General features: G+C 36.4%; 1 protein-coding gene across 5 annotated transcripts in view; it reads left to right on the top strand.

The window, feature by feature from the left end:
* Positions 1-399: 399 nt before the first annotated feature.
* The window catches only part of GKAP1 (G kinase anchoring protein 1), an 83,357-nt gene continuing 57,631 nt past the window's right edge, over positions 400-26,125 (top strand). For 2 of the 5 annotated variants that reach the window (XM_060155306.1, XM_060155303.1), the window contains exons 1-6: positions 402-622; positions 1,070-1,203; positions 9,222-9,474; positions 12,023-12,166; positions 21,136-21,213; positions 23,941-24,064. In XM_060155306.1, coding sequence (XP_060011289.1) covers positions 9,265-9,474; positions 12,023-12,166; positions 21,136-21,213; positions 23,941-24,064 — 556 coding nt within the window. In that variant the 5' untranslated portion in view covers positions 402-622; positions 1,070-1,203; positions 9,222-9,264. Of the gene's footprint in view, positions 623-861; positions 964-1,069; positions 1,204-9,221; positions 9,475-12,022; positions 12,167-21,135; positions 21,214-23,940; positions 24,065-26,125 lie in introns of those variants that run through there. The other 3 variants (XM_060155305.1, XM_060155302.1, XM_060155304.1) reach the window with 3 other exon arrangements.

Genomic DNA, 26,125 nt, shown 5'->3' with positions numbered 1-26,125 from the left:
AATAGCCTGGAGTCCTATTCTCTCGGGAGGCCTCCGTCCTTCCACCTACCCCGGGTAAGCCCTTCTCTTCCCGGTAACCCCGAAGACCGCGGCGCCGCCGCCTACGTGAGACGTTTGGACCCTGCCCGGCCCCCGTAGCTCCCCTTCTCCAGCAGGTGGGTCTGGTCCTTTCCCCCAACTCCGGGCGCTCACGTCAGCCGCGAACCCCTACCCACGCGACAGCGCAGCAACCAACCTAGAAAATAAACAAACCCCCGCGCGCGGCGGCGGGCGCGTCAGGCCCCTCCCCCGCTCCGCCCCGCGGCTCTCAAGCCGCCCCCTCCGCCGAGACTTCCCTCCCGCCCTCGGCTCGCGGCCGCGTTTTCCCCGCCCCTCACCGCAGCCCGCAGCCGCGCTCCCCGCCGCGGTCCGCCCGGCCCGGCGCCCCGGGGCCCGTTAGTGCTCCGCGCCCGCTCGCGGGTCCACCGTGCGACCCCCGCCCGGAGCGAGCCCGCCCCTGCCCCCCGACACTTGACCCAGCGCAGTCCCAACGCCCAGTGCGGCCGCCCCAGGAGCCGCGGAGCGGCGGCGGCGGCGGGGGGAGGAGGGAGAGGAGGGCCGTGCCGGCGGCCAGGGAGGCCCGGTGAGTACGCGGAGGGCGGGCCGCCTCGCGGGGGACCGCTCCGGGGCCCCTGAGGCGGTGGTGGCGGCTCGGCCGCGCTGCTCCGTGCGCCCCAGTCTCGGCAGTTGGGGACTCGGCCTGAGGCGATGGGCCCCGCTGTCCGGAGCCGCTGGGCAGAGTGCGCGGGAGGGCCGCTCCTTGGGAAGGGCCGCGGCCCCGACGCTAGGCTCTGGTCTCGGGGGCGGCGGAGAGAGACCCACGCCGACCTCAGGCCCAGGCGCCCGGGCGGTGCCTGCGGCTCCCGAGACCCCGCGGGGGCCGGGGCCGGGGTCGACCGCGGTCTCCGGGCCGTCGAGTGACAGGTGCCGCCGCCCCCTCCCCGCCGCGGGCATCGCGCTCCCGCCCGGGGAGCCAGGCGCTCGGAAATTTCTGGAGCTTCGACCTGACTCGCTGTTTTCTCCCTTTCAGGTTTTGAAGCCGCTTCTCTGCCCGAGTTAGGTCTCGCCCAGCCCTGTTTCCTTCTGTATGTACTTTGCGCGAATAAGTTTTGGAGCATTGGTTAACAGCCTGTGGGTGAAATTTGGCTTTCATTCGTGAATGAGGTATAGTGAATTACTTTTTGAGTAAAGTGCTTCTCCTCCTCTCCGCTAACTATTGAAGAGTAAAAGGGAGAAGGGTTTTGAATTTTGTTTGTTTTTTGTAGTTATTGTTTGGAACAAGCACTCTTCCAGAATTTTTGTCATCTCTAGCACTTAGGGTGCTTGGTAGATATTGAACAGTGATAAAAAATGACTTATTAAATTGTCTTTTCTCTCCGCCTTGTTTTAGATTTTTCATTCTTACCTTAGCTAGATTCTACAATTGAGTAGGTGCTATGGCTTTCATTAGAAGCACTAATGAAAGATCGTCTTTCCTCTACTGAAAAGCCAGTGAAATTTTCTCTGCACTGTTCATTACTATTTCTTTACGTAGTAAACGTGCTTGTGATTGTAACCTGAATCATCAGTTTAACAAATTTGACTTGCAGCCATAAGAATATTGAACTTTGTGGCAATTAAAAATTTTTTAAATCTTTAATCTGTGGAAACTTAGATTTTTTTTTCTCAACAGGTTCATAACACTTAAGTTCTCATCAGTCAAATCCTAATTAATGGAAGATATTGTCATAAATGGTTACAACAAACTTATCTATAAGATAATCAGGTGGCTTCACTCTTTAAGAGTGAAGAACCCAGAAGTTGACCAAGAGATCACTGGGGCAAATGAAAATACATGTGCTTTATTTATAGGCGAATCCCTTAGGTCCTCAACCGGTACCTGCTTGTACTTTTTGCCTAGGTTTTTCAACCCACAGAAATTAGGTGATGCAGATTGGAGATGGGAGGCAGTATTTAACTATGAAGAAAAAAAATGGAATTTAGGGCATACCCATTAAGTTTATATGGTTTGTTTGCGTTAAGTTTGTTGCGAGCAAAGTTTTGGTATGCTCTTGGCACTTACTGGTTGTGAACCTTACTTTATAAGAAGCCAAAGTGAAAGATATTGTGTAGTTGTGTTATTTGAGGAACAGACGTGAAATAATATGATAAAAAATTTCACCAGGTATTAAGTCATTCATACTCAATGCCATTTCATTTTATGGTTTTTGTTTTTTTTTAATCTAAGCTACATTTCAGTGAGACCACACTAGTTGGTATCTACATGGTATTCACTTCTTTTTTCATCAGGCTTACTGGTCAATAGTGTTAATAGAAGATGACTATCATTACATTTTATAAAAGGGATATATTTGGTCTTGATTGAGGAGCTTATACATATACCAGTTTTGAAGTGCCCTAATTGTGGTTCCCTGGACCTGAGGTATGGCTACTCCTACCATCTTTCTTGACCTTAGAGAGATCATAGTCTAAAGGGATTACATCATAGTGGCACTGGTCCTCAGAACCTTAGTAGAGGAGCCCAAGAGGATCAGCTGTTTATAAATCCTTCTGCTTGCAGTTTAGGCTATTCATTTAAAAAAGTAGTTTACTTAAGCTCCTCATGTATCCTAGTTCTTTTTAATCAATACTTTGAAACCAGTTGTGTTTCCTAAACAAATATGTTTCCTAAACAAAATTAGTTGTGGTGATAATCAGTTAGTAGAATGGCCCTTATAATGAAGCAACTTTGAACTGCTAATAATCACTGTTAACTCACATTTGCATTCTGGGAATTGAGGATTATCTCTAGTGCACTTTGCATTTTCTTTAGCTCCATTCTATTTTAGAGCTTGTCTTTGAATGCATAGATAGCTGTGTACTTGGGGAATGTAAATATTTTTTAAAAAAACAAATTCAATAAATGTATCTTCTGTGTGCCAGGTCCTGTGGTTTTGTTAGGGGTGGAAAGAAGAAGCTCTTGCCTTTCAGAATGTTGAAATCAGGATTATAAGGGGCTAGGCACAACAGTAAACAGATAATTTTAATTAAATCTATTCAGTAATAAAAGTAAATATAAACTACAGAAATATTACAAAGGAGGGAATGATTAAACAGGCAGGTCAGAGAAAGCGTTATAGAGATCCTAGCATCTGAGCAGGATTTTAAGGAACAAATACAAGTTGTAAGTGGAAGAGATGGAGGGCATTTTAGGCAAAAGGCACAGCAAAAAGATTTGAGCAAGTAAAACTAAATGTGTGGTCAGGAAATTTTAAGTAGTTTGTTTTGCTGGAGTACAAAATCTGAGGAAGGACAGTTGCTATAGAAAGCCCTAACATATGCTCTAATATTTAATAAGTAATTGGCTTTTCTAGTATTGAGTATATATAAAGTGGAGACTTCACTATAATTTGATTTTGCTGCGATTTTAAGTATAGAGGAATTAATAGTTTTTACTAATAGATTCATTAAGAAATTATAGAATGTTGCACTTATATGTGATGAGCTGCCTGCATATTTGTAAACTTATTTGTTTCTTATGCATTTGACCTGAAACATTTGTTTTCAAATTATCTTTCAAATTTTCTTTTGTCTTCCTTCAACTACTTAAATTAGCCTTTAAATTATTTTTTAAAAGGAGACTCAGGATTTCCCTGGTGGTCCAGTGGTTAAGACTCTGCAGGTTTGATCCCTGGTTGGGGAACTAAGATCCCATATGCTGCGGGGTGTGGCCAATATATAAATAAATAAATAAATAAAATAAAAGGAGACTCAAAGGGAAGAGGGAGAAACATAGAAAATAATCATTAAATTTCTGGACTAAAAACGTAATTTGTGTAGTATTTTAGTAATTTGTAACTGTTTAACATAGAGCACTAGCCACTGCACTCATAGACTGACCAATGTAGGTAGCTTAGTGGATGTCCACTGTATTTTTGTTTTGTGTATCTTAATTATGTCCTTGTTATTTAAGTGTATGTTTATAAATGAGCATTTATATATACTCAGGTATCTGGATTTTAAAGACCATGTGATGCATAAAGAAAGGGAAAATAACAGGGGGAGGGAGAAGAACTCTGAATCTATTTATCCAAGTATCTCTTAGGTATGACCGTAGGTGGAGATGCAGAAGTTTAGGACACAAGACCTCTAACCGTAGCCTCACAAGAATACTGACCCTAGCCTTTCCCTGAAATAGTATCTTTAAAAGTCTCATGTTTTTGTGGTCTGCTTATTTATCTCTTTTTCTCTTCAAGGTTTTAAAGCAGTTACAAATGAATTCCTGGATTGTATAACATGATTATCTTTTTGCAAATTCTGAAAAATCTGTTAATGAAGGCAGTGTTCTCTTAAAAACATGCACCATAATCAGTCTTTGACAATTGCTTTGTGTCATTTATCTTCTCAATCACTAACATAAAAGAACCTGAGGCATGTCATTGTTAATTCTGACCTGTAGTTGCCCTTTTTAAGTTTTGACACAGGGCAGAAAAATCAATATTGCTTTGATTACATTATGTTTTTCTTTTTTGAATTTGGGTATAGATGACCATTTTTCCTTTTCACGATGAGAGTTTTTTCTTATAGAAGGAATATGGTCGTTACAGAATATTTGGGGAAATAGTGAAAACTATAGAAAGGAAAAGGAGTAGTCCCATGCATTTCCTCCTTTTGGTATGTAAATAAATAATACACATATTTACAAATTGGGGATTATTTTTATATTTTTATTCCCTTCTTTCATTTAAAATTTACATTTCCCCCCCTCTTCCACCTCTGAAGTACTGGTTAGTGTATGGTATATAGATTTTTGGCATAGTATACAGATTTCTCTCATGGCTAATGAGGTAGTTGATGTGTTGGCTGTTTATTACTTTTTTTTTTTTTTTAAGTACAGCTTGAGTACAGATGATGAGCCCTTCCAGTTGTCCCATCTCCTTACTCCCTCAGCTGCTGAGTAGAGCTATTTTTGGCCTTTAGTATTTACTATTATGTAGAGTATAGTGCAGGTGGCTACCACTCTCCTATTCTACCTGTACCCCTTACCGAACAAGGGATCATTGGAGGTGAGCATTTACCCTTTCCATTTACCCTTTCATTAGTTAGAGAAAGTATTTTAACACATGGGTTGCTAAGATGTAGCATAGGTAGCTGCCTCAGAAAAATAATTATTTGAGTGTTTATCACTGATTCTTTTCTCAGTTAACAGTATTTGTTCTGACGCTTTCTTTTCATTTTGTCTTTCTTTTATTCTTTTCATTCATTCAGGAAATATTTATTGCTTGTTGTGTGTGTCCACTGTATAAGAGATAGTCTCTACTGTGATTCTAGGGTTTCAGATAGATTGGTGTTTTCCTTATGCATTGTTAGGTATAATCTTTAGGTCTCTGACTCTTCAGTGGCCGACTGCTCAACCACAAATTCTCAATGCCTAAAAACTTTTTTCTTTTCATTTCAAAGAAAAAAAATTTCTGTGAGCTTTGGAGAGAGATTTAGAACACCTGTGAACATTTCACTCATGCAGAACAATCCAAATATGAAATTCACAGTTTTGATATCAGTCCTGAAATGGAGAGGAAATGTATTTGTGTAAGCTATCAGTGATGATAAGGTTAGATTATATTGCAGTAGCAACCCGAAAACCTCAGCAGCTTAAAGCAGCAAAGTTGCTTTCTTGCTCAAGCTACATATCCATTACAGGTTAGTAAGGAGATTTTGTTCATTGTAGTTTTAGACTCCATCAGACTTGACTCTAGGAGGCTTCATCTCAGCATACACTTCCACAATAACAGAAGCAGAGAAAAGAGAACACGGTGAACCATGTTCTGGCTTTTAAAGCTTTTTAAAGCTTATATTTCACTGGTAGTCACATGGCCAGCCTGCATTCAACATGAGAGTGATACGCAATTCTCTTTCAGGGAGGGGCGGTGAATATTTGTGAACAGCTATCATATGCAATTTATAGTTGCGACAGTTAAAATTAAATACAGTAGTTGTAGAACAACTGTGTAGGATTAGTGTACCTAAAGTGGTCAAAGCTACTAAAACTTACAGGATTTTAACATGGCATGTTGAAGTTGAAGCAGAATTAATGTTTTCCTTAATATTTTTGAGTCTGGAATTTCCTTTTCATTTTGTAATATTTTCTTCCTTATAGTAACTTACAAAGCCTTAATTCTCATGTCTGTGGGAAAGATTTAAGCCTAAAAATACGTCATAATTTTAATGGTGTGATGTCATCTCTGTATGTTGTGGTATTTTATCTTAATCTGTATGCTTCTGAACATAGGAGCAGTAGGTATGAATGTGGTATTGTGATAAAAATACTTTGATTTCATAACTATTAGATGACATCTTCAAATCTCAGTTCTTCTTTTGATTTTTTTCATTGTTTAACAAAAAATTGAAAGGTTTCCAAATAATTTTCTAGATTCTTAGGTTAAGATGGAAGATTGAACGTATGCTTCTCATTTTTGTTCCCTCCTGAAAACATGCAAACTGTAGTGTGTGGTTAGCTTTCAAAATGGACCTCAGTGATCCTCACCTCTTAGTATTCACACTTTCACACAGTCCCTTCCCACAATGAATAGGGTGGACCTGTGTAAACAGTAGGATATTGTGGAAATAACAGTAGCTAGTTCAGATATGAGCGCTGTGGCTCAAGACGGACATGATAAAACTATAAAGAAAAACAAAGTAATAAGTAACAAATCAGAATAATAATTATCTCTGGACAGAGTGGGAGTTGGGGGGTTGCTATTGGGGAGAGGCATGGGGTGGGTTAACATTTTGTTAATCTTAGTGCTAGGTACTTGGAGTGTTCCTTTTTTTAAAAAAACTTAATAGTTTATTCAGTTATGTACTCAATACATTTCAAAATAAACAAGTTTCTCAGTTTCACAACTTATTAAGAGAATCTGTTTCTTTTGAATTGAGAGAGTACTTAGTCTTCTAGTAGTTACAAGGCTGCTTACTTAGAAATTGCAGAGTAAGGTTCAGCAAATCTAGTTTCAGGTCCTGACTTTGCCAGTAACTTGCAGAATGACCTAACCAGTCTAAGTACCAGTTGCCTCATCTGTAAAAAAGGATTTGGGTCAGATATTACTAGAGGACCTTTTTTGTAAAAAGTTTTTTTTAATTGGTGTATAGTTGATTTACAATGTTGTGTTAGTTTCTGGTGTACAGCAAAGTGATTCAGTTTTTTATGTACATATATTTTACTAGAGGACCTTTGCAATCCTGTCTTAAGTTTAAAAGGCTCTTAAAAAGCTGAAAGGTACCAACAAGGGATTAATTTCCAAAATATACAAACAGCTCATATAGCTTAACATAAAAAAAAAACCCAATCAAAAAATAGGCAGAAGGCCTAAATAGACATTTCTTCAAAGAAGACATACACATGGCCAACAGGCTCATAAAGATGCTCAGTATTGCTAACTATTAGGGAAATGCAAATCTAAACTACAGTGAGGTATCACCTCACACCAGTCAGAATGGCCATCATTAAAAAGTACAAATGATAAATGCTGGGGAGGCTGTGGAGAAAAGGGAACCCTCCTGCACTGTTGGTGGGAATGTAAATTGGGGCAGCCGCTATGGAGAACAGTATGGAGGCTCCTGAAAAAACTAAAAATAGAGTTGCCATATGATTCAGCAATCCCACTCCTAGGCGTATATCTGGAGAAAACTCTAATTCAAAAAGATACATGCAACCCAATGTTCGTATCAGCGCTATTTACAATAACCAAAACATGGAAGCAACCTAAATATCGACAGATGAATGGTTAAAGAAGATGTATATACATACAATGGAATATTACTCAGCCATAAAAAGAATGAAATAATGCCATTTGCAGCAACATGGATGGACCTACATATGATCATATTAAGTGAAGTAAATCAGAGAAACTCAAGTATCATATGATATCACATATGTGGAATCTAAAAAAATGATACAAATAAACTTATTTACAAAACAAATAGATTCACAGACATAGAAAACAAACTTACACTTACCAAGGGGGGATAGTGGGGGGAGATAAATTAGGAGTTTGGGATTAACATATACACACTACTATATATAAAATAGGTAAACAACAAGCACCTGCTGTATAGCAGAGGGAACTATAATCACTGTTTTGTAATAACCTATGATGGAAAAGAATCTGAAAAAGAATATATATGTGTATATATATATAAATAACTGAATCACTTTGCTGTACACTTGAAACTAACACAACATTGTAAATTAACTATACTTCAATAAAAGAAAAAAAAGCTAAGAGAGGTAGGGGGCACTGAGACTAGTGAACTAAAAGATAATGGTGGAAGGTGATTTTGAAAAGTTTCCTTTGGTTGAGAGAATTTAAGTTCTCTATTTTGCTGTCACTTCTCTAGAATCAAACTCAAGCAGAATTTGTACACGGTAAGGATGTTCTTTGTTTCCTACTCCTTTTTTCCTGTCTTGGAAGTTGGGGATAAGCATGTAGTTGGACCAATGGTCTCTGTGTGCGGTGAAAAATGATATTCTTACTCTTCCATTGTAAACCATATTGATTTAGGATGTTCTCCATAAATACGTATATATTAATCAGATTTAGGATATTCTTCATATATACGTATATATTAGGATATTCTCCATAATTATGTAAATATACAGCAGTGTATTTAAAAGAAAGAGGAAAGGGCTTCCCTGGTGGCGCAGTGGTTGAGAGTCCACCTGCCGATGCAGGGGGCACGGGTTCGTACCCCGGTCCAGGAAGATCCCACATACCGCGGAGCGGCTGGGCCCGTGAACCATGGCCGCTGAGCCTGCGCGTCCGGAGCCTGTGCTCCTCAACGGGAGAGGCCACAACAGTGAGAGGCCCACGTACTGCAAAAAAAAAAAAAAAAGAGAGGAAAATCATTAATTTTTGGAAACTGTATATGGAAAATCAATACATTGTATTGGTGGTATTCTTGCAATAATTGTGAAATCTCAGTATATCATTTTTCTTTTTTATATTATACAATCTTACGTTGTTTACTTAAGTTTAAAAAGTATGTTTCTACCAGTAGAACTGTGTGTACGAATCCAACTGTTAACTAAATTCAGTGTCAGGAGAAGTGTATGTGTGTGTGTGTGTATATATATATATTTGTTCTAAAATCTGAAACAAATTCTACTGTGTTTATTCATCTTCCTCCTTTCTCCCTTCCCACAGGAATTATTCTTGACAGAAGTATTTTAAAAGAAAAATCCTTACAATGGCCTCAGCAGTACTTAGTTCTGTTCCCACTACTGCTTCTCGTTTTGCCTTGTTGCAAGTGGATAGTGGCAGTGGTTCTGATTCTGAGCCTGGAAAAGGCAAAGGTCGGAATACTGGAAAGTCTCAAACAAATAAATCAACTACAAATGAGAAGAAAAGAGAGAAAAGAAGAAAAAAGAAGGAACAGCAACAGAGTGAAGCAAATGAGGTAGCAATTATAATTATTCATGTCTGCTTTCCCAGTAGGTTGTATGCATCATGAGGGTAGATACTATCTTGTTGACCTATGTATCCACAGTTCCTGGTCCATAGGTACTTGGTAAATATGACTTGAATGAATGGATATAAATTTGTGTGTATTTGAAGTCAGATGTAATGAACATATTTTAAATTGCCTTTTTTTTTTTGTCTACGGAAGCTTATGTGCTCATTCCAAAACGTTTCTGAAAAACAAAGTCTTAAAAGGAAACAAAGGTCATTTGTAAATATAACTAGAGATATAAGAAATTAATATTTTGGTATGTGTTTTCTGTATACATATATAAGTTTACTTGACTATATAGATACATTCATATATACATTCATATTTTACTTAAATGAAAATGAGACTATATAATAGACTTTCATAACTGGCTTTTTAAAAATTAGCATGAGCAGGCTTCCATGAGTAAATAAAGATCTACATTATTTTATCCACATTATTTAAAATTATGTGGCTTTGTCATAGTTTACTTAATCAGATTGTTGTGATAAACATTTAGGTTGTTTCCTTTTTTTTTTTTTTTTACTGTTATAGACAGTAATCCTATGACTAGACAATAAGCCTATGACTAACCTTGAACATTTATGCATTTGATGGTCATCTGTTTCTTAAGGGTACTAAACAGGCCCTTCTCCCCTAGACATGCCTAGCATGAGTTACGTGACCAACATTTAATGCGCCCATTTATTTTTAAAAGAAACATTGAAAAACACCTCTAGTCTGTGTCTGTCTGTGTTTTAACAGAAGAAGCAGTTAGATATTAAGGACTTTTCTCAATATCACTTAATGAGAGAAGTAGTAAAAGTGTTTTTTTCCTCCTATATTCATTTTATAATATCCCAAGACTTAGAAAAAGCCTTTTCAATTTATTTCCATCACCATTGCTTTCTAAGTATCTCTTTAAAATGCTGCCACACAGAGAGTCACTTTAAAAGACATTTTTCTCACCATACAACCTTTCAGAAGTCCAGTCTTACAGAACTTTTGATTGCCCACCATTTTCTTTTTTTTTTGCGGTACGCGGGCCTCCCACTGTTGTGGCCTCTCCCGTTGTGGAGCACAGGCTCTGGACGCGCAGGCTCAGCGGCCATGGCTCACGGGCCCAGCCGCTCCGCGGCATGTGGGATCTTCCCAGACCGGGGCACGAACCTGAGTCCCCTGCATCGGCAGGCGGACTCTCAACCACTGCACCACCAGGGAAGCCCCCATTTTCTTTTTGGTATTAGATGTGGGGAACAAAAAATAAGGTAATAGTGGGGTTTACATTACATTACTGAGAATGAGCCTGAGGATCCTCCCTTCCCACTTCCACAGCTATAGTTCTGTCAGTCTACTTTCTGTAATAAATCAGTAGTGTACCTGCCATGGCTTTGTCTCTAGCAGCATCCCCTCTACTCTGTCTTTTCCACAGCAGAAAACAGCTGCTTAAAGTGATGTTTGTATCTCATCACTCTTGCAGAACAGTCTATTGATTATCAGTTAAATTGCTGATCCTTGATTTAAAGCCTCTTCATTGGTTTCCTAGGGCTGCTGTAACAAAGTACCACAAACCAGGTGGCTTAAAACAACAGAAATTTATTCTCTTAACAGTTCTAGAGGCTGGAAGTTCTAACCATGGTGTCAGCGGGGCCAGGCGCTCTCTGAGACTGAGTAGACTCCCTCCTTGCCTCATCCTAGTTTCTTATGGTAGCTGTCAGTCCTTGATGTTCCTTGGCTAGTGGCTGCATCTTTCCAGTCTGCCTCTTCTGTTACATGGTGTTCTCTTTGTGTATCTTTGTCTATACCCTTCATTGGATTAGGGCCCACCCTAATTCAGTATAACCTTAATCTTAACTTGATTATATTTGCAAAGATCCTATTTCCAAATAAGGTCACATTCACAGAGAGCAAGGGTTAGGCCTACAACATATGTTTTGAGAGAATACATTTTAATCCATAGTAACCTCTCAGTATTTTTCTCCCTGTTTCAACCTCTGTGACTAAGATTTTTCTTATTGTTGGGAGTGGCTTGGCCAGTACAGTTTTAGTTCATTATGTTACTTTGTGGACTAGGCCCTGTATTTTTCAGGACTAGCAAAATAGTTGTTAGAGTTCCTTAAGCTATCTTCTCTCACTATTTAAACTTTTAAATTTATAAGCTATTAAACTTTAATCTTATTGAACGCTATTGTTTTGCATTTTAAAAGCATACTTGTTATCCTGTTCTCTACTCCTATAAACTTCCCTTTAGTAAAGCAGACTCATTAAAATGGTGGTATAGTAGAGTATAATCCATTCTCACTTATTAATCATTTCATCGAGAAATCCACCAAAATTATCTCAAATGCTGGTGAAATTAGCATTCTACAAAGACTACAAAAAATTCAAATAGTGACTTTGTGAGTTAGCATAATGAGTATTTAGAAGTATAAAAATATTGATTTCTTAACTTCCAAAATAATCGTTTGTATCTCAGGATTGGTAAACTGAATTTAATTTTTTGTTTGTTTCGTAGCTCAGGAATCTTGCTTTTAAGAAAATTCCCCAGAAATCCTCCCATGGCATTTGTAATGCTCAGCATGAGCTATCATTACCAAACCCAGTACAGAAGGATTCACGGGAAGAAAATTGGCAAGAGTGGAGACAAAGAGATGAGCAGGTACAACTAAGTAAATCAAATTGTTTTGCTTTGGTTTTCAGTGCATTTTTGCATTTTTAAGATAGCAGTGCATCTGACCATGACACCACTGTTCTGAGGAGCATTTTATATTGGATTAACTCCCATGTGTTTGCTACTTTTTATAAGAGGTTCTGGTTTTTATCTACTAGGAAAGCAGATTGACACATATTATATTTGTTAGTTTTGGCAATTTCAAGCAGTTATTTTCTGAGTTTTAAATTCATCTGCCTTTTTACAAATGAGGGAGAGATAGGGAAGGGAGAAAAACAGGATTAAATTATTTCAAGTAAAAAAATCACATTTGTAAGACCAGAGGTCTCTTATTAAAAATACTCAGTGAAATCATTAGAGAAGTGCAAATCAAAACTACAATGAGGTATCACCTCACACCAGTCAAAATATCTACAAACAATAAATGCTGGAGAGGGTGTAGAGAAAAGGGGACCCTCTTGCACTGTTGGTGGGAATGTAAATTGATATAGCCACTATGGAGAACAGTATGGAGGTTCCTTAAAAACTAAAAATAGAACTACCATACGACCCAGCAATCCCACTGCTGGGCATATACCCTGAGAAAACCATAATTCAAAAGGAGTCATGTACCACAATGTTCATTGCAGCTCTATTTACAATAGCCAGGACATGGAAGCAACCTAAGTGTCCATCGACCGATGAATGGACAAAGATGTGGCACATATATACAATGGAATATTACTCAGCCATAAAAAACTTGAGTTATTTGTAGTGAGGTGAATGGACCTAGAGGCTCACGCAGAGTGAAGTAAGTCAGAAAGAGAAAAACAAATACCGTATGCTCACACATATATATGGAATCAAAAAAAAAAATGGTTCTGAAGAACCTAGAGGCAGGACAGGAATAAAGACACAGACGTAGAGAATGTACTTGAGGATATGGGGAGGGGGAAGGGTAAGCTGGGACTAAGTGAGAGAGTGGCATGGACAGATATACACTACCAAATGTAAAATAGATAGCTAGTGGGAAGCAGTGCATAGCACAGAGAGATCAGCTCGATGCTTTGTGTCCACCTAGAGGGGTGGGATAGGGAAGGTGGGAGGGAGACGCAAGAGGAAGGACATATGGGGATATATGTATATGTATAGCTGATTCACTTTGTTATAAAGCAGAAACTAACACACCATTGTAAAGCAATTATACTCCAATAAAGATGTTAAAAAAAAATACTCAGTGACAGTTTTACTTAAAGAAAGAAAGACTTTGAGGGGAAACTTTTCCTTTTCAACCTTGTAAAATAGTTTATGACGTTTGTTTTTTTTAGCCTATTTACACGATGTTTTGTTCTTTTATGCCTCTATTAAATAAATGTCATTAATAACCAAATCAAAGAGATAATTTAATAAAACCAATCAATTTCTTTTTGTGTGTGTGGTATCCAGGGAAATAACACACTAAGCCTGGAGTGTACTCTAGGAGGTGCTGTATGTATGGGAAATGAATAGTTATTTTCTTATCTGTTAAACTGCCATTTGATCTGTTGGGAATAGGTATTGTTTTAGCAGATGTTTGGCTTAATGGAGTGGCTATACCTATCATGCTTGGGTTACCAGTTTTAAAAGAATTAGACTAGGGACTTCCCTGGTGGTGCAGTGATTAAGACTGCCTGCCAATTCAGGGGACACGGGTTCGATCCCTGGTCCAGGAAGATCCCACATGCTGTGGAGCAATTAAGCCCGTGTGCCACAACTACTGAGCCTGTGCTCTAGAGCCCATGAGCCACAACTACTGAGGCTGCGTGCCACAACTACTGAAGCCCACATGCCTAGAGCCTGTGCTCCACAACAAGAGGAGCCACCGCAATGAGAAGCCCGCACACTGCAATGAAGAGTAGCCCCTGCTCGCCACAACTAGAGAAAGTCTGTGTGCAGCAACAGAGACCCAACGCAGCCAATAAATAAGTAGACTATGCTAAACTCTGCTCTTAACATAAACTATGTTAATTATAACATTTTCTATAGAATTTTGTAGTGCCTCGGGCTCATCTTTACGAGCATCAGTTATTACACTAGGGCTGTGCAAAAATGATATTTCCGAGCATTGGTTAACTGGATAAATCATCTTGTATTATTCTAGAGGGGTTATTTGATTCTTTTTTCCTTCTACAGCATTCATTATAACAATTTTTTTTCTGGTTTACAAGTATTATTAACGTAATGATCTACTTGTTTAGACAGTAATAGAATTTGCTAGTGTCTTCACCAGAGAGAATTTCTCCCAGTGGCCCAAGAGGCACTGGAAAATTAATAAAGGAAAACTACTCAATTTTGCACCAAAATAAATGCCACGTAATAGGGGAACTTAAGCACAGATATTTGATTGCTCTTCTTCCTGCTGCCATTGATTGCTGCCAAAATGACCAGGTAATTATGAGAAGGAAATAGTCAACTTGGCCCCAACCCTATATAAAAATATCATCCAAGGCTGAGGAACTTAGAGGAATTTCTGCTGGATATACTATTGATGGGTCACTTAGGAAAACCTGGTACCTTATTTGGAAGTCTCACTTGTAGGAAAATAATCAAGGTCATGAGAAGTAAAGTAGTTCTTGGGATAATTACAGTGACAAGTGAAGAAGAGATAAGGGCAAGCTTTGGGACTGATGGACAGTATACCATCTGGAATCTATTTTACTGTGTGGAATAATAGATTTTAAAAGTAGGGACCAGACAGTGACTGTACTAGGCAGAAGGTATACAGTTGTGGTGGGTGTTCTCCCTCACACAGGGAAACAACACTATGAGAAACTCCACGTGTTGAGGGCTGAGCCAGTCAAAAAGCTGGATATAGAAATCCTGTCTGTTATGTGGCTGCTTATTGTAAACACAAAAGAGAAATGCTAAGACAGAGTTTACTACTCCTAAATTATCAAAGTGATAATGTAAATTTACATTGGCTAAGCCTCAGCATAAAATCTGAGAGCTGGCATTAAACAGCAACAAGATAGACAGTAAAGAAACATCCACTCTCACTTACTTAGAAGCAAACACTGGATCTTAGTTGATCTCATGCCAGCTGAAGAAAAGTTTCTGCCACATAAAAGGAGAAGAACATTGTACTTAATGTCCAAAGTGAAAGTGTACTTTGAAAAAGATTTGCTACGGGGAACAGAGAAATTGATTTTAGACAGCACCTATTTTTTGATTTAATAAAAACTAAGGAGCTAGAACATTTTGTAAAAGTCAAAGTGTCGGTAATGTTATATAAAAAGGTGAAATAATAGACTGAGATGAAAAATTGGGTAAGAGAAATTGAAAGGGAGATGAGCAGAATACAGAATTTCTTTGCAGAGATGTATACATCAAAGGAGGTATACGTTTCACACTTGAAGTGGGTAGATTTTATGTGATACATAAAATATGTGAATTATATCTCAGTAAAGGTGTTTAAAAAAAAGTAGAATAGGCCATGACTTTGATTGTTTTCAGAATTTTTAACATTTTTTTAAAATATTGAATCAAGATCAAGAGACATATTGTTCACCATTACTTGTTGCCTGGGAATAAATCTCAGTGTAGATGTTGTTCAGGTATAACCTCTTATATTTGTGGTAGTGCATTGATAATACTGATTCCAGTATTACCTTTTTAAAATTTTACATCATGGCTCAAACATAATGAATGAATAGAAAAGTCTCTTCTCGTGGATATTCAGTGATAAATAGATCAAATTTTATTGTGTATTTCTTACTCCTGTTGTATTGATTCAGACTCCACATATCACTGGTTTTGTCCAACTCTGAAGTTGAATATCTGCTAGCATGTGCATAGTTAATTGTTTTTTCACACTGTAGCCTCTAGTACATCTATCTGATAAAGGCATTTTGCCAATAGTTTGTTCTGTTTTTTGTTTGTGAGTGTGATATTTCTCATTAACCTTGTGGCTGGTATAATAAGTCTATTGTTGATAGTTTGACTTGCACCTGGTTTTACTATAAGCAGTGCTCTTTGTTTTTTTGGCTTTTTCTTTAGCAACAAAATTCATCACTTTTGTTCTGGAAAGCATTACTTGGTACTTGTTCTGTTCTGGAAAGACTCATACAGGTCATTGTGCTTTGGAAGTGAAACAAAAACTATAATGTCTTTAGGCCACTGGTCTGACCATGTTTCATAGCAGGAAGCTAGGAACAAATAGATTGATGACTCAATAAATTGAAATTTCAAATATTCACTATGTTAATTTTCTATTTATAATTTTCCTTTTCATTTGCTTATGTGACAGTCACTCTTGTGCTGACACATGCAGATTTATATTCTGTATTCACTGTATTAGAGTCTTCTTCATTTTAAAATTTATGTGTTTTTATAAGTTGCATTATTTACTATTTTCATTACTACTTTTAATCCTTCAGTGAATCATTGAACCATTTTTATTACTTTGAGATATAATTAAAGCATACAACTTAAAAAATGTAAACAGCACTCAAAAGATATGAAGATGCATTAATTGAGATTAACAAAACCTGATCATTAGTATGAACACGTAGATACAGTTTTTGTAGAATATTTACAACCTTTAAAATCATAATGTTCAGGCTTCCCTGGTGGTGCAGTGGTTGAGAGTCCACCTGCTGATGCAGGGGACACGGGTTTGTGCCTCGGTCCGGGAAGATCCCACATGCCGCAGAGCGGCTGGGCCCGTGAGCCATGGCCGCTGAGCTTGCGTGTCCAGAGCCTGTGCTCCGCAATGGGAGAGGCCACAACAGTGAGAGACCTGCGTACCGCAAAAAAAAAAAAAAAAAAAAAAAAAAAAATCATAATGCTCAATAAGACTACTGGAAGATTTTCTGGGAAATGATTCTGCTTTCCAAATTAGTGAAGGTATATGTTCCACACTTTGAAAATCACTGAGTTAGAGGACCAGAAGGCGCTACTGCTACTGTGGCTAAACACTTGGCTGCAAGTGTTAGATGTCCTCAGAATGTTGCTGTGTGTTGTTTTACAATAACCCTGTTCCCCTGAGAAATGAAGATTAATTCTTCATTTGGGATTTGTTTTGCTTGGATTTAAAGTGGGTAAAATTTTTATGGTACTTTAATTTACAAATTTTTAAAAATCTAGTTACAAAATATTTACTGTCCTTCTCATTTTTCGTTGGTTCTTCATACTCTTTAACTGATCATAAACCCTTGAGCTATAGGTTTATTTATTTAAATAGAAAAAAAATGTTTTACTACTAGATGGGGATAGGAGGCAATGAAGGAAGCCAGGAGGAAGGGGATCTGAAGTACTCCATCTTGGGCACATGTAAGTATCTTCTCCAATCCTGTAGGCATTTTAGTGCCTACTATTTCCTCTTTTTCTTCCTTTCCTCCTCCTCCCATAAGTACAAAGAAAATGATGAGGAATTCTCAATTTGCAAACTTAACATATAAGATACTTTTTAAAAATCATGGTTATATTTGCATTTTCATGTCCAGTGCCTGTCTTTCAGGCCCAGACTCTTTTTTTTTTCCTTCCCAGTTCTACCTCTACATGTACTGATTAATTACATTGACAGCAGTCTTATGATTAACTAATTCTCTAATTAAGGCATGGTTAGGGAATTTGGAATCATGTTTTCTTTCTCTTTCCTGATATTGTAGTCTTGTGTTACCTTTCTCCCTGTTATCTGGAGTAAAAGATCTTATCTTTGATTCATTCTTCATATTTAATCAGTGTTCTGAAACTTGGTCATTCTTTGGTGAGAAATAGCCTTCTTTGTTTCCTGCATTGCTATGTTCAGGTCCAGGTTCCTGTATGCTGAGGCTACAGTGGTTTAGCCAGACCCATTGATTCTAAGTTCTCATTCTTCTAATATGACAGTTTATTTCTTTAAAATTACTCTTATCAGTTTTCCTCTTTCATCTATCCTGAATCCATAATTTTTAGGGAGTGTCTGGAACCTAATTTTACCCTACCTAAGCAATCTTATTTTCTACTATTCTCCAGCATAGGGAAGGGGAATTCTAATTTATTGTGTGTAACTCTTGTGCCAGGTAGGCACTGTGCTAGGTACTTGACATATATTGTAGCTTAAAATTTTCAAAACTACACTGCAAGGTTGATATTTCTATTTCCTTTTTATTTATGAAGAAACTGAGATTCACAGAAGTTACATAACTTGCCCCAGATCACAGCTAGAATGGGTGGAATAGAAATTTAAATTATCCACCTGTGTGATCTTCCAAAGCCTGGGTTTTTTCCACATCTCTCTTGTATTGCATAGAATTTATCTTTTATCATGTATCCCATAATATATATATTCTTAATATCACACTTTTTGTTCACGTGACTCTTTCCTCCTAAAATTCTTCCATTCATTTTGCTACCTATCCAAATTATATCTCTCCTTTAAGGACCAACTTAGTTTCTTTTCTGTATGCTTCTTTGAATTCTATTTCTTGTTTACCTATTTTCTGTCAACTTTTGTAGCACTTTTAATATCTTACTCTATTTTCTGTATGTCATGTGTGTTAGTTTTTTATTCCCAACTGGAGTAGAAATTCTTTGAGGGCAAAAGCCAAATTTTTGCTGCTACTTTAAAGGACTAGAGGCAAAGTACATAGAGGGTTCTCTGTGAATCCTTATAGGCTAAACGATCATATGGTGACATTTGGGAAGTTTTTCCTAGTTTTCAAAGAGTTAAACTGAAATTTAAATCATTTTTGCCTAATTGTATTTCCTTGTATATTAGTTTTTATTAATAATTAAAAGGTAAATGTAAGCTTTAAACTGCTGTATTTAGAATCAAATGCTTGGGAGAGCCATATTTTTCACTTTTAAAAGGTCCATTTCATTCAGTTTTTATCATTTTCTTAGAATCAGCTGTCTTAATATCTAAGTTACTTGAGATAGTTTGAAAAAAAAATAATCGCATCTTGCAAGACTCCCAACTTTGTCTCCTCTTCTGCCTACTAATTTATTTTTGGAATATCAGTCAGAATATGTGACATATTGGAAATAATCTTAAATGTGTTTTCTGTAAATGTTAAATGTCATTAATATGGATTAAAAGCTTAGTGGTAAATTTAACCAACTTTTCTCAGAATAAACTTAAGTAGTTTTGTTACTTTCTCTATGTTGGAATGACTGCTATGCTCTAATTATATTGAAGTATTTTGTACTCAGATTGCTTTGAGTTTTGGTGGAGAAATTGATGTAAACTTCCTTTTTTGTGTAACACTAACATGAATCCACTTCCTTTTTACCTTTTAACTGTATATTGTTATTTAATATACATTTATATAATAAAGTATTTAAAAGGTTAACCTTTTAAAAAAGGTTACTTTTTCCTGATTGTTACTAATTTGGATTGAATTAATTCTTCAGTTCTTTTCAGTTACTCCATAGAAAAAGTATGTACAGTTTACTTGGGGCTTAACCAGAATTTTGAGTGCTATATGCCCTTATTTACCATTTTAATTCTAACTATTTTTCTCTGAGTTAGATTAATTTTTTTCTGTGATAAACCTATTTTCCCCCCTCTTTTTGTTGTCTTAGTATAGGATTGGATGAAATGCTTTGATTAGAAGTAAAAGATTTATTAGTTCATGGTGTCCAGTGTTAACATTTTTCTACTTTTTAAGGTGTCCTTTTGAAACAGATGACTTCTTTTTGGAATTGGTTTCTGTTTTAGTTTAGTTTTTTTTTTAAATCGTTAAACAACAGAAACAATTCTGAATAACTTTGGCAAAAAATAATTTGACAAAAGGATACTGAGTGATTCACAGATTTGAATTAAAAACTAAACAATGAGACCTTGGGAAAGGTGGAAATAAAGGAATTCTGGGGTGCTCAGAGGCATGAACTAGTACACTCACTTTTAGAGGCTATCATCAGCTGATTGAACCCCACTTACTTTGTGTTCTCAAATTTTAGTTCCTAGGAGAACAAAAAAGAGTTAGGTCCTTTGCTCCCATCCTATTGTTGGTGATACCATACACATATTTGTGTGGGTGTGGTAGTGGGTGGTATATAAAATTAGGTGATTGGCTGTCTTGCTAGAATCCTAGGACACTGGATTGAATTGTAGTTATTCAAAGGAATAAAGGAAGGGATTATGGACAGACAAAAACAAGCAATGCCTACTAAATTTATGCTTTTATTATACAGTATGCATAGGTCAACACATACATGTAAACAAATCCAGGATGTTTACATGTGGCAGCTATCCTATTCAGCTGCAGATATACCTTATCCCCCAAGGTAGACAACCCAAAGCCCCATCCAACCACTGTACCAATTCTGTTTGGCAATTAGGAAAAGTAATTCTTAGAGAGTAATTTGATTGGAGGGTGGCAGAAGCTAGATTATGAGAAGTTAAGGTGAGATTGAGTGGTGAGAAAGAGGAACCAAAAGATACAGATCACAAAGAATCATTTTATTATAGTGTTAGAGGAGTTTAAAGGTAGGGAAGTCATACAAAAGGAATAAAAAGATAGCGGTAAAAAGATGCACTACAATTTTTCTGTAACATCAGGCATATACCAGGACAGTTGGTCCCTTATTTAAAGGTTCTATACCTGTGAATTAGTCTGTATTAAGTAAATGGTATGTTTTATAATGCTTACTGAGTTTTCAATATTCTTATATTTTTGAGTAATAATCACTGTTATATTTTCTGTGTCCAAAACTAGATACCATCTTTAACATCTGTTACAGTGTCAATTCCTTTGTGAGATTTTGTTTTGTTACAGTAAAAAGATTATGTATTATACAACAGATAATTGACAATGAGAAAATAAAAATATCAAAATAGTAAGTTTTTGCTTTGGTATCTTCTATAAAACACAGAGTTCTCTACTTTGGCATGGGTAGGTAACTTTGGAGAACCCAGACTGTTTATTGAAGTATTTGTTTTCTTATCCTGTATATATTGTCGTGTTGTATAATGCTATTATCTGTTTATCCTTAAACTTTCTTTTTATTTTTAGCTGACATCTGAAATGTTTGAAGCAGATCTTGAGAAGGCATTGTTGCTAAGTAAATTAGAATATGAAGAACACAAAAAGGTATTTACACATTTATGGATTTAGATGTTTTAGGTTTAAGTGGTCAAAAGTTAGAACCACCCTTCCTGAATTTTGTATAAAAGTTCTTTAAAGTTTGTCCTAAAAATTTATCCTTGTGACAAAGTAATTAACATAAAGTTTTCATGAGATTTCTCCTCAAGTTCTTAGAGATAACAGAAACACAAACACTAAGCTTTGTCCGGTGATTTGGAATGTTCAGTTAAGAAATTTCTCCAACCAAGATGAAGGGGAGAGAGGAAATGAGGCTAATAGCAGATGATTTATTTTAACTTATTTTAAATGAACATAGAAAATAGTTAAATTTTAAAAATTTAAGTAACTGTGAGTACAGGGGCATCCATTAAGAGACCCTCTGCTAGAGATACACTGCTAATTAACTGAAGTAAATAGAAGGACATTTCTGATAATTTGGCCTTGTGAATTCAGCATTTATCACTAAGCTTTGATATTGGGCTGTGTGTTGAAATGCATTCTACAGCTTGTAACTGTAGGGACATTTGTGCAAAAAGTAGTGTTTGTTTCCATTTTCTATGTTTAAATTGAGCATTTATATCATCTCCATATTATTTAACATTTTAGTCCTTTATATATATTGGGAATTTTTTTTGGTCTGTAAAGTTTATTCAACTTGTGATTACTCAGTGGTTGATCATAAATGGCCTCTGGTCATGCTTAAGGGCCTTTATACTATGTACACTAGCTTCTTTGCTCAAGAGGAAGGGAGGAGAGGAATTAACATTTACAGTAGATGAGTTTGCTATTTATTTATAGCTCAAGGGAAGAGGATGAAGATTGCTGTTAGACTGGACTTGGTACACTATATGTGTTAGTTTCATTTTCAATGTCCCTATTCCTTTTATCCAGAATTATCAAGAATAACTAATCCTTGTTTTTACGTGTGTAAACGGACAAAGATAAAGACATGGTCCAAGCTGTTGAGTTCAGTGGAAGGAGACACACCCATAATTGTAGTGTATTGAGAGATTTTATGTTTTCAGTGCAGTGGGAATTCAGGAAGATAGAAGAATTTTCTGTGCTTTTGATGGGGGTGGGTTTTAGGAAAGGATTCTTTTTATTTGATAAATTTGAATGTTACAATTTGTAAATTTAAGGTGTACAGTGTGTTACTTTGATACATTTATATATTGTAATATGATTGCCAGTGAAGCAATATTCATCATATTACAGCATTGTAGTATAGTATTATTGACTATATTCATTATATTGTACATTGGATCTCTATGGTTTATTTATTACTCATTATAAGTTTGTATACTTAAAACACCATACCCCCATCCCCATCCCCATCCCCTGGTAACCACCATTTTACTCATTTTATTTTAACAGGTTTGACTTTTTTTTTTTTAAAGATTCCACATATAAGTGATATCATACAGTACTTGTCTTCCTCTGTCTAACTTATCTCGCTTAGCATAATGTACTCAAGGTCTATCCATGTTGTCACAAATGACAGGATATCTTACGAAAGCGTTTTTAAAGTGGAGTCTTACTCAATGTATTAGAAGTTCAGCAGTAGGCAAGAGAAAGTAGGCATTCTTAGGGAAGGAGTAACAAGTACATAAGACATGTACACATGAAAGAGTAGCGTTTTGAAAAACTATAATTTACGGACCTAGAGTTGCTGGAGATACTGCTACCAGAATAGAATATAAAGAACCTCATGTACAGGCTAAGGAGGTTGAGTTTTATACATTTGTTGGCAGAGAGCTATTGAATATTTTTAACTTTCAGATTGATTTCAGGTTTTCATTTTAGAAACTTATGCCATAACAGTGTAGAAGATGAATGGAGGGGCTAAAATTAGAGAGTGTTGCAGTGTCAAGCTAGAGAAGATAGGGGAAGTGACAGAAGGTATGAATAAATGAGAATAGATTTAAGAGATCTTTAGGAGATAAACTCAACAAGACCTAGGGACTAATTTGCATATGAAGTGTATAGGAAGAATAAGCAAGGATGACTGAGGTTTCTAGCCTAGACAGTTGTGTAGATGATGGTGGCATTAAGCAAGGTACTTACTAGAAGATCAAGCAGGGAAGGCAGGGTGAACATATTTAGTTTGCAGATGTTTATTGAACATTCTGTTTGAGTTGTCTGTACATACACAAGTTATCAGGTAGAACTTTAAATTTTGAGTTTGAGGAACAACAGGTATAAAGCATAAGAAGAATGGGTTAAGAATGGAATAATGGTAAACAGCGGCTGCATTTTTAAGAATATAGTTGGGGAAAGAGAAACCAGTGAAGGAGACTTAAGAATAGTCAGAAGTGTATTGAGAAAACCAAGAGATGCTTGAAAACATAATGTCTTTGGGTTTGGCATTGAAGAGAAGGTTGACTTTAATTTTAGTGTCAGAGACTAGCAGAATCCAGATTTCAGTGTGGTTAAGAAAGGAAATTGACTGTAGATTATTGTGTTAAGTTTGGTCCTGAAATGAAGAAGAGGGTGGCAACTAGGAGTTACAGAGCAAGGAATACCTTTTTATTTTTATTTTAGTGTTTAAGAGGGAAGAGATTGAGTGTATAAATAAACAGGTGTCTTTTTATATGGTTTGGCTAGCCTATGTTTTGATTTTCTTATTTGCCTCTTATCTTTAAAAAATAAAACTTTAAGAAACATATTGCCCATTGGTTAGTTGATTTTACTAGTGTTAAACCAAGCTTAATTATTGTTGGTAATTTTTTTTAGGAATATGAAAATGCTGAAAATGCATCAGCTCAGTCAAGGGTTATGAATAAAAAAGACAAAAGAAAGACTCATCAGGGAAAAGACAAACCTCTCCCAATATCACTAAAAAAGTTTCAATCTGAAGGTAATATACGTATGAAATCTATTACACTAGAGAAGCTATTCTTAGTCCTTGTATAATTTCATTTTAAGTACCTCTCTAATTTTTAAAATAAGTAAAGATTGTTTTATTAATATGTTACTTAGAATGTAAAAAATGTAAACCTGCTTGAAAATAAACTATTTCGGGGTTAAAGTAATTTAAAATCAGTCATTAAAACCTCATAAAATTTCAATAAGAATTTGTCTTTATGTAATTCTGAATTTGTTCCTTTTCTAAAACTCACTGAAAATAAAAATTGATATTTGTAGTTTTTGAGTCATCTTGAAACATATTGTCCTTATACATAAATTGATTTGGCTTACACTAGACCAGGAATAGTATTTTCAGATTTCATCCATTATTGGTCAACCTCTTCAAGTTATCTGGAACTATATCTTAGAAAATTAAAATGTAAATTTTTAGAATGAGACTTATTACCAGAAATCTCTTTATAATATCATTTGTATTGGTTTTATTGAACAAAGAAGACAGAAGGAAATTATACCATACACTGAACTTTCGAAGACAGAGCACAAAGCACATTATTTTTGAATTGGGAAATGGTGAAAACTCTAAGTCTGTGCTGTATAATATGGTAACTACTATTCATGTGTGGCAATTTAAAGATAAGTTAATTAAAATGAACTAAAATTTAAAATTCCTTAGTTGCATTAGCCACATTTGGTGCTCAGTAGCCACATGTAACTAGTAGCTTCAATGTTAGACAGCACAGGTATAGAACATTACTGTCATCACAGAAAATTTTAATGAAGAGTGCTGTGCTTATACCAATCAGAATAGTTGCTAACCGGATAAACAACAAGGTCCTACTGTATAGCGCAAGGAACTATATTCAAAAAGAAAAAGGAATAGTTGCTGACCAAATGAACACCTGTTTCTTCATTGACCAAGAAGTCAGTTTGACTCATGAATTTAAGCTTAATACGTTGGGCATTTGTTCCATGAGGATTAATAAGACCGTAGCAATAATCTAAAAAAAAACAAAACCCCAAAATACTTTGTTTTCAGAAACAAGCCTACCTGTGAAGTTAGGAATAAATTTAGAGGATCGTATTTTCATTTAAGGATGAGGAAACTTTTCCCTATAGTCTGCTTCTCTAAGTTGCTTTGTTTCGGGGTTAAAAAGAACAGATATATGTTAAATTTCCAACTTCAGTAAGAAAGATTTTAATATAAGAATTATGTCATTAAAAACTAGGCAGAGACATGAAAAGAATGCTTTTTAAAAACTTCTTTATTTTTCATATGTTTAAGTACTATGTAAATTTATTAGATGCATTGAGAAAGACATTAGTATGATAATGTTAAAGGGAAGCTGTACAACTATTTCAAAACATGATTAACACAGTCATAGTACTTCCCTGGGTTTCGGGCATCACATTGTATACTAAGTAGAACGTGCTAGAAGAATGACTGGATAACCCACCAGGATTTGGTAGTTTGACCTGAAACATGTGATTTTGACATTTACTGGGTTTATGGACTCTATTCTGATCAACAGATACTTTAGAGAACTGGACCAGCTTTTAGATTCTCAAATAGATTTCTCATAAGAAGCTATGCTATTAAATTATTTTTAGTCCTTGAGAATGGAAAATTTCTGCTGTGCACGAGAAGCATTGTTAAATATTAGATATCCTGATCATCTCCAATTTAAGAACACTTGCTACCTATTTGTACTTTAGTTCAACCTTGTATCTGTGTGGATTCCGTATGTCTTCCTTGTAATCACTTCCCAGAAATACTGTTGTTACTAAGTCAATGATTTGTTTAATTTGGATATAGTTATGCCATCTTTTTTGTATTCATTTATAAACATACATTAATTTTTAGGATTTTTTTCACAGTATTATCAAATCACTATGATATGTATTTTTAAAATTAAAAAAAAACTAGGTAACAGTTTTGAAGGACACAAATTACTATTCTACCTTTTATTCCACAAAGGCAGTGATCTGTACAGTCTTTACAGTAACAGTACCTTGTGATTGATTTTAGACATACTTACCTCCCTGCAAGTTC

This window comes from Lagenorhynchus albirostris, chromosome 7 (genome assembly GCF_949774975.1).
Source record: "Lagenorhynchus albirostris chromosome 7, mLagAlb1.1, whole genome shotgun sequence".
NCBI classification, from domain to species: Eukaryota; Metazoa; Chordata; class Mammalia; order Artiodactyla; family Delphinidae; genus Lagenorhynchus; species Lagenorhynchus albirostris.
This window is presented reverse-complemented; position numbering and strand designations above follow the sequence as displayed.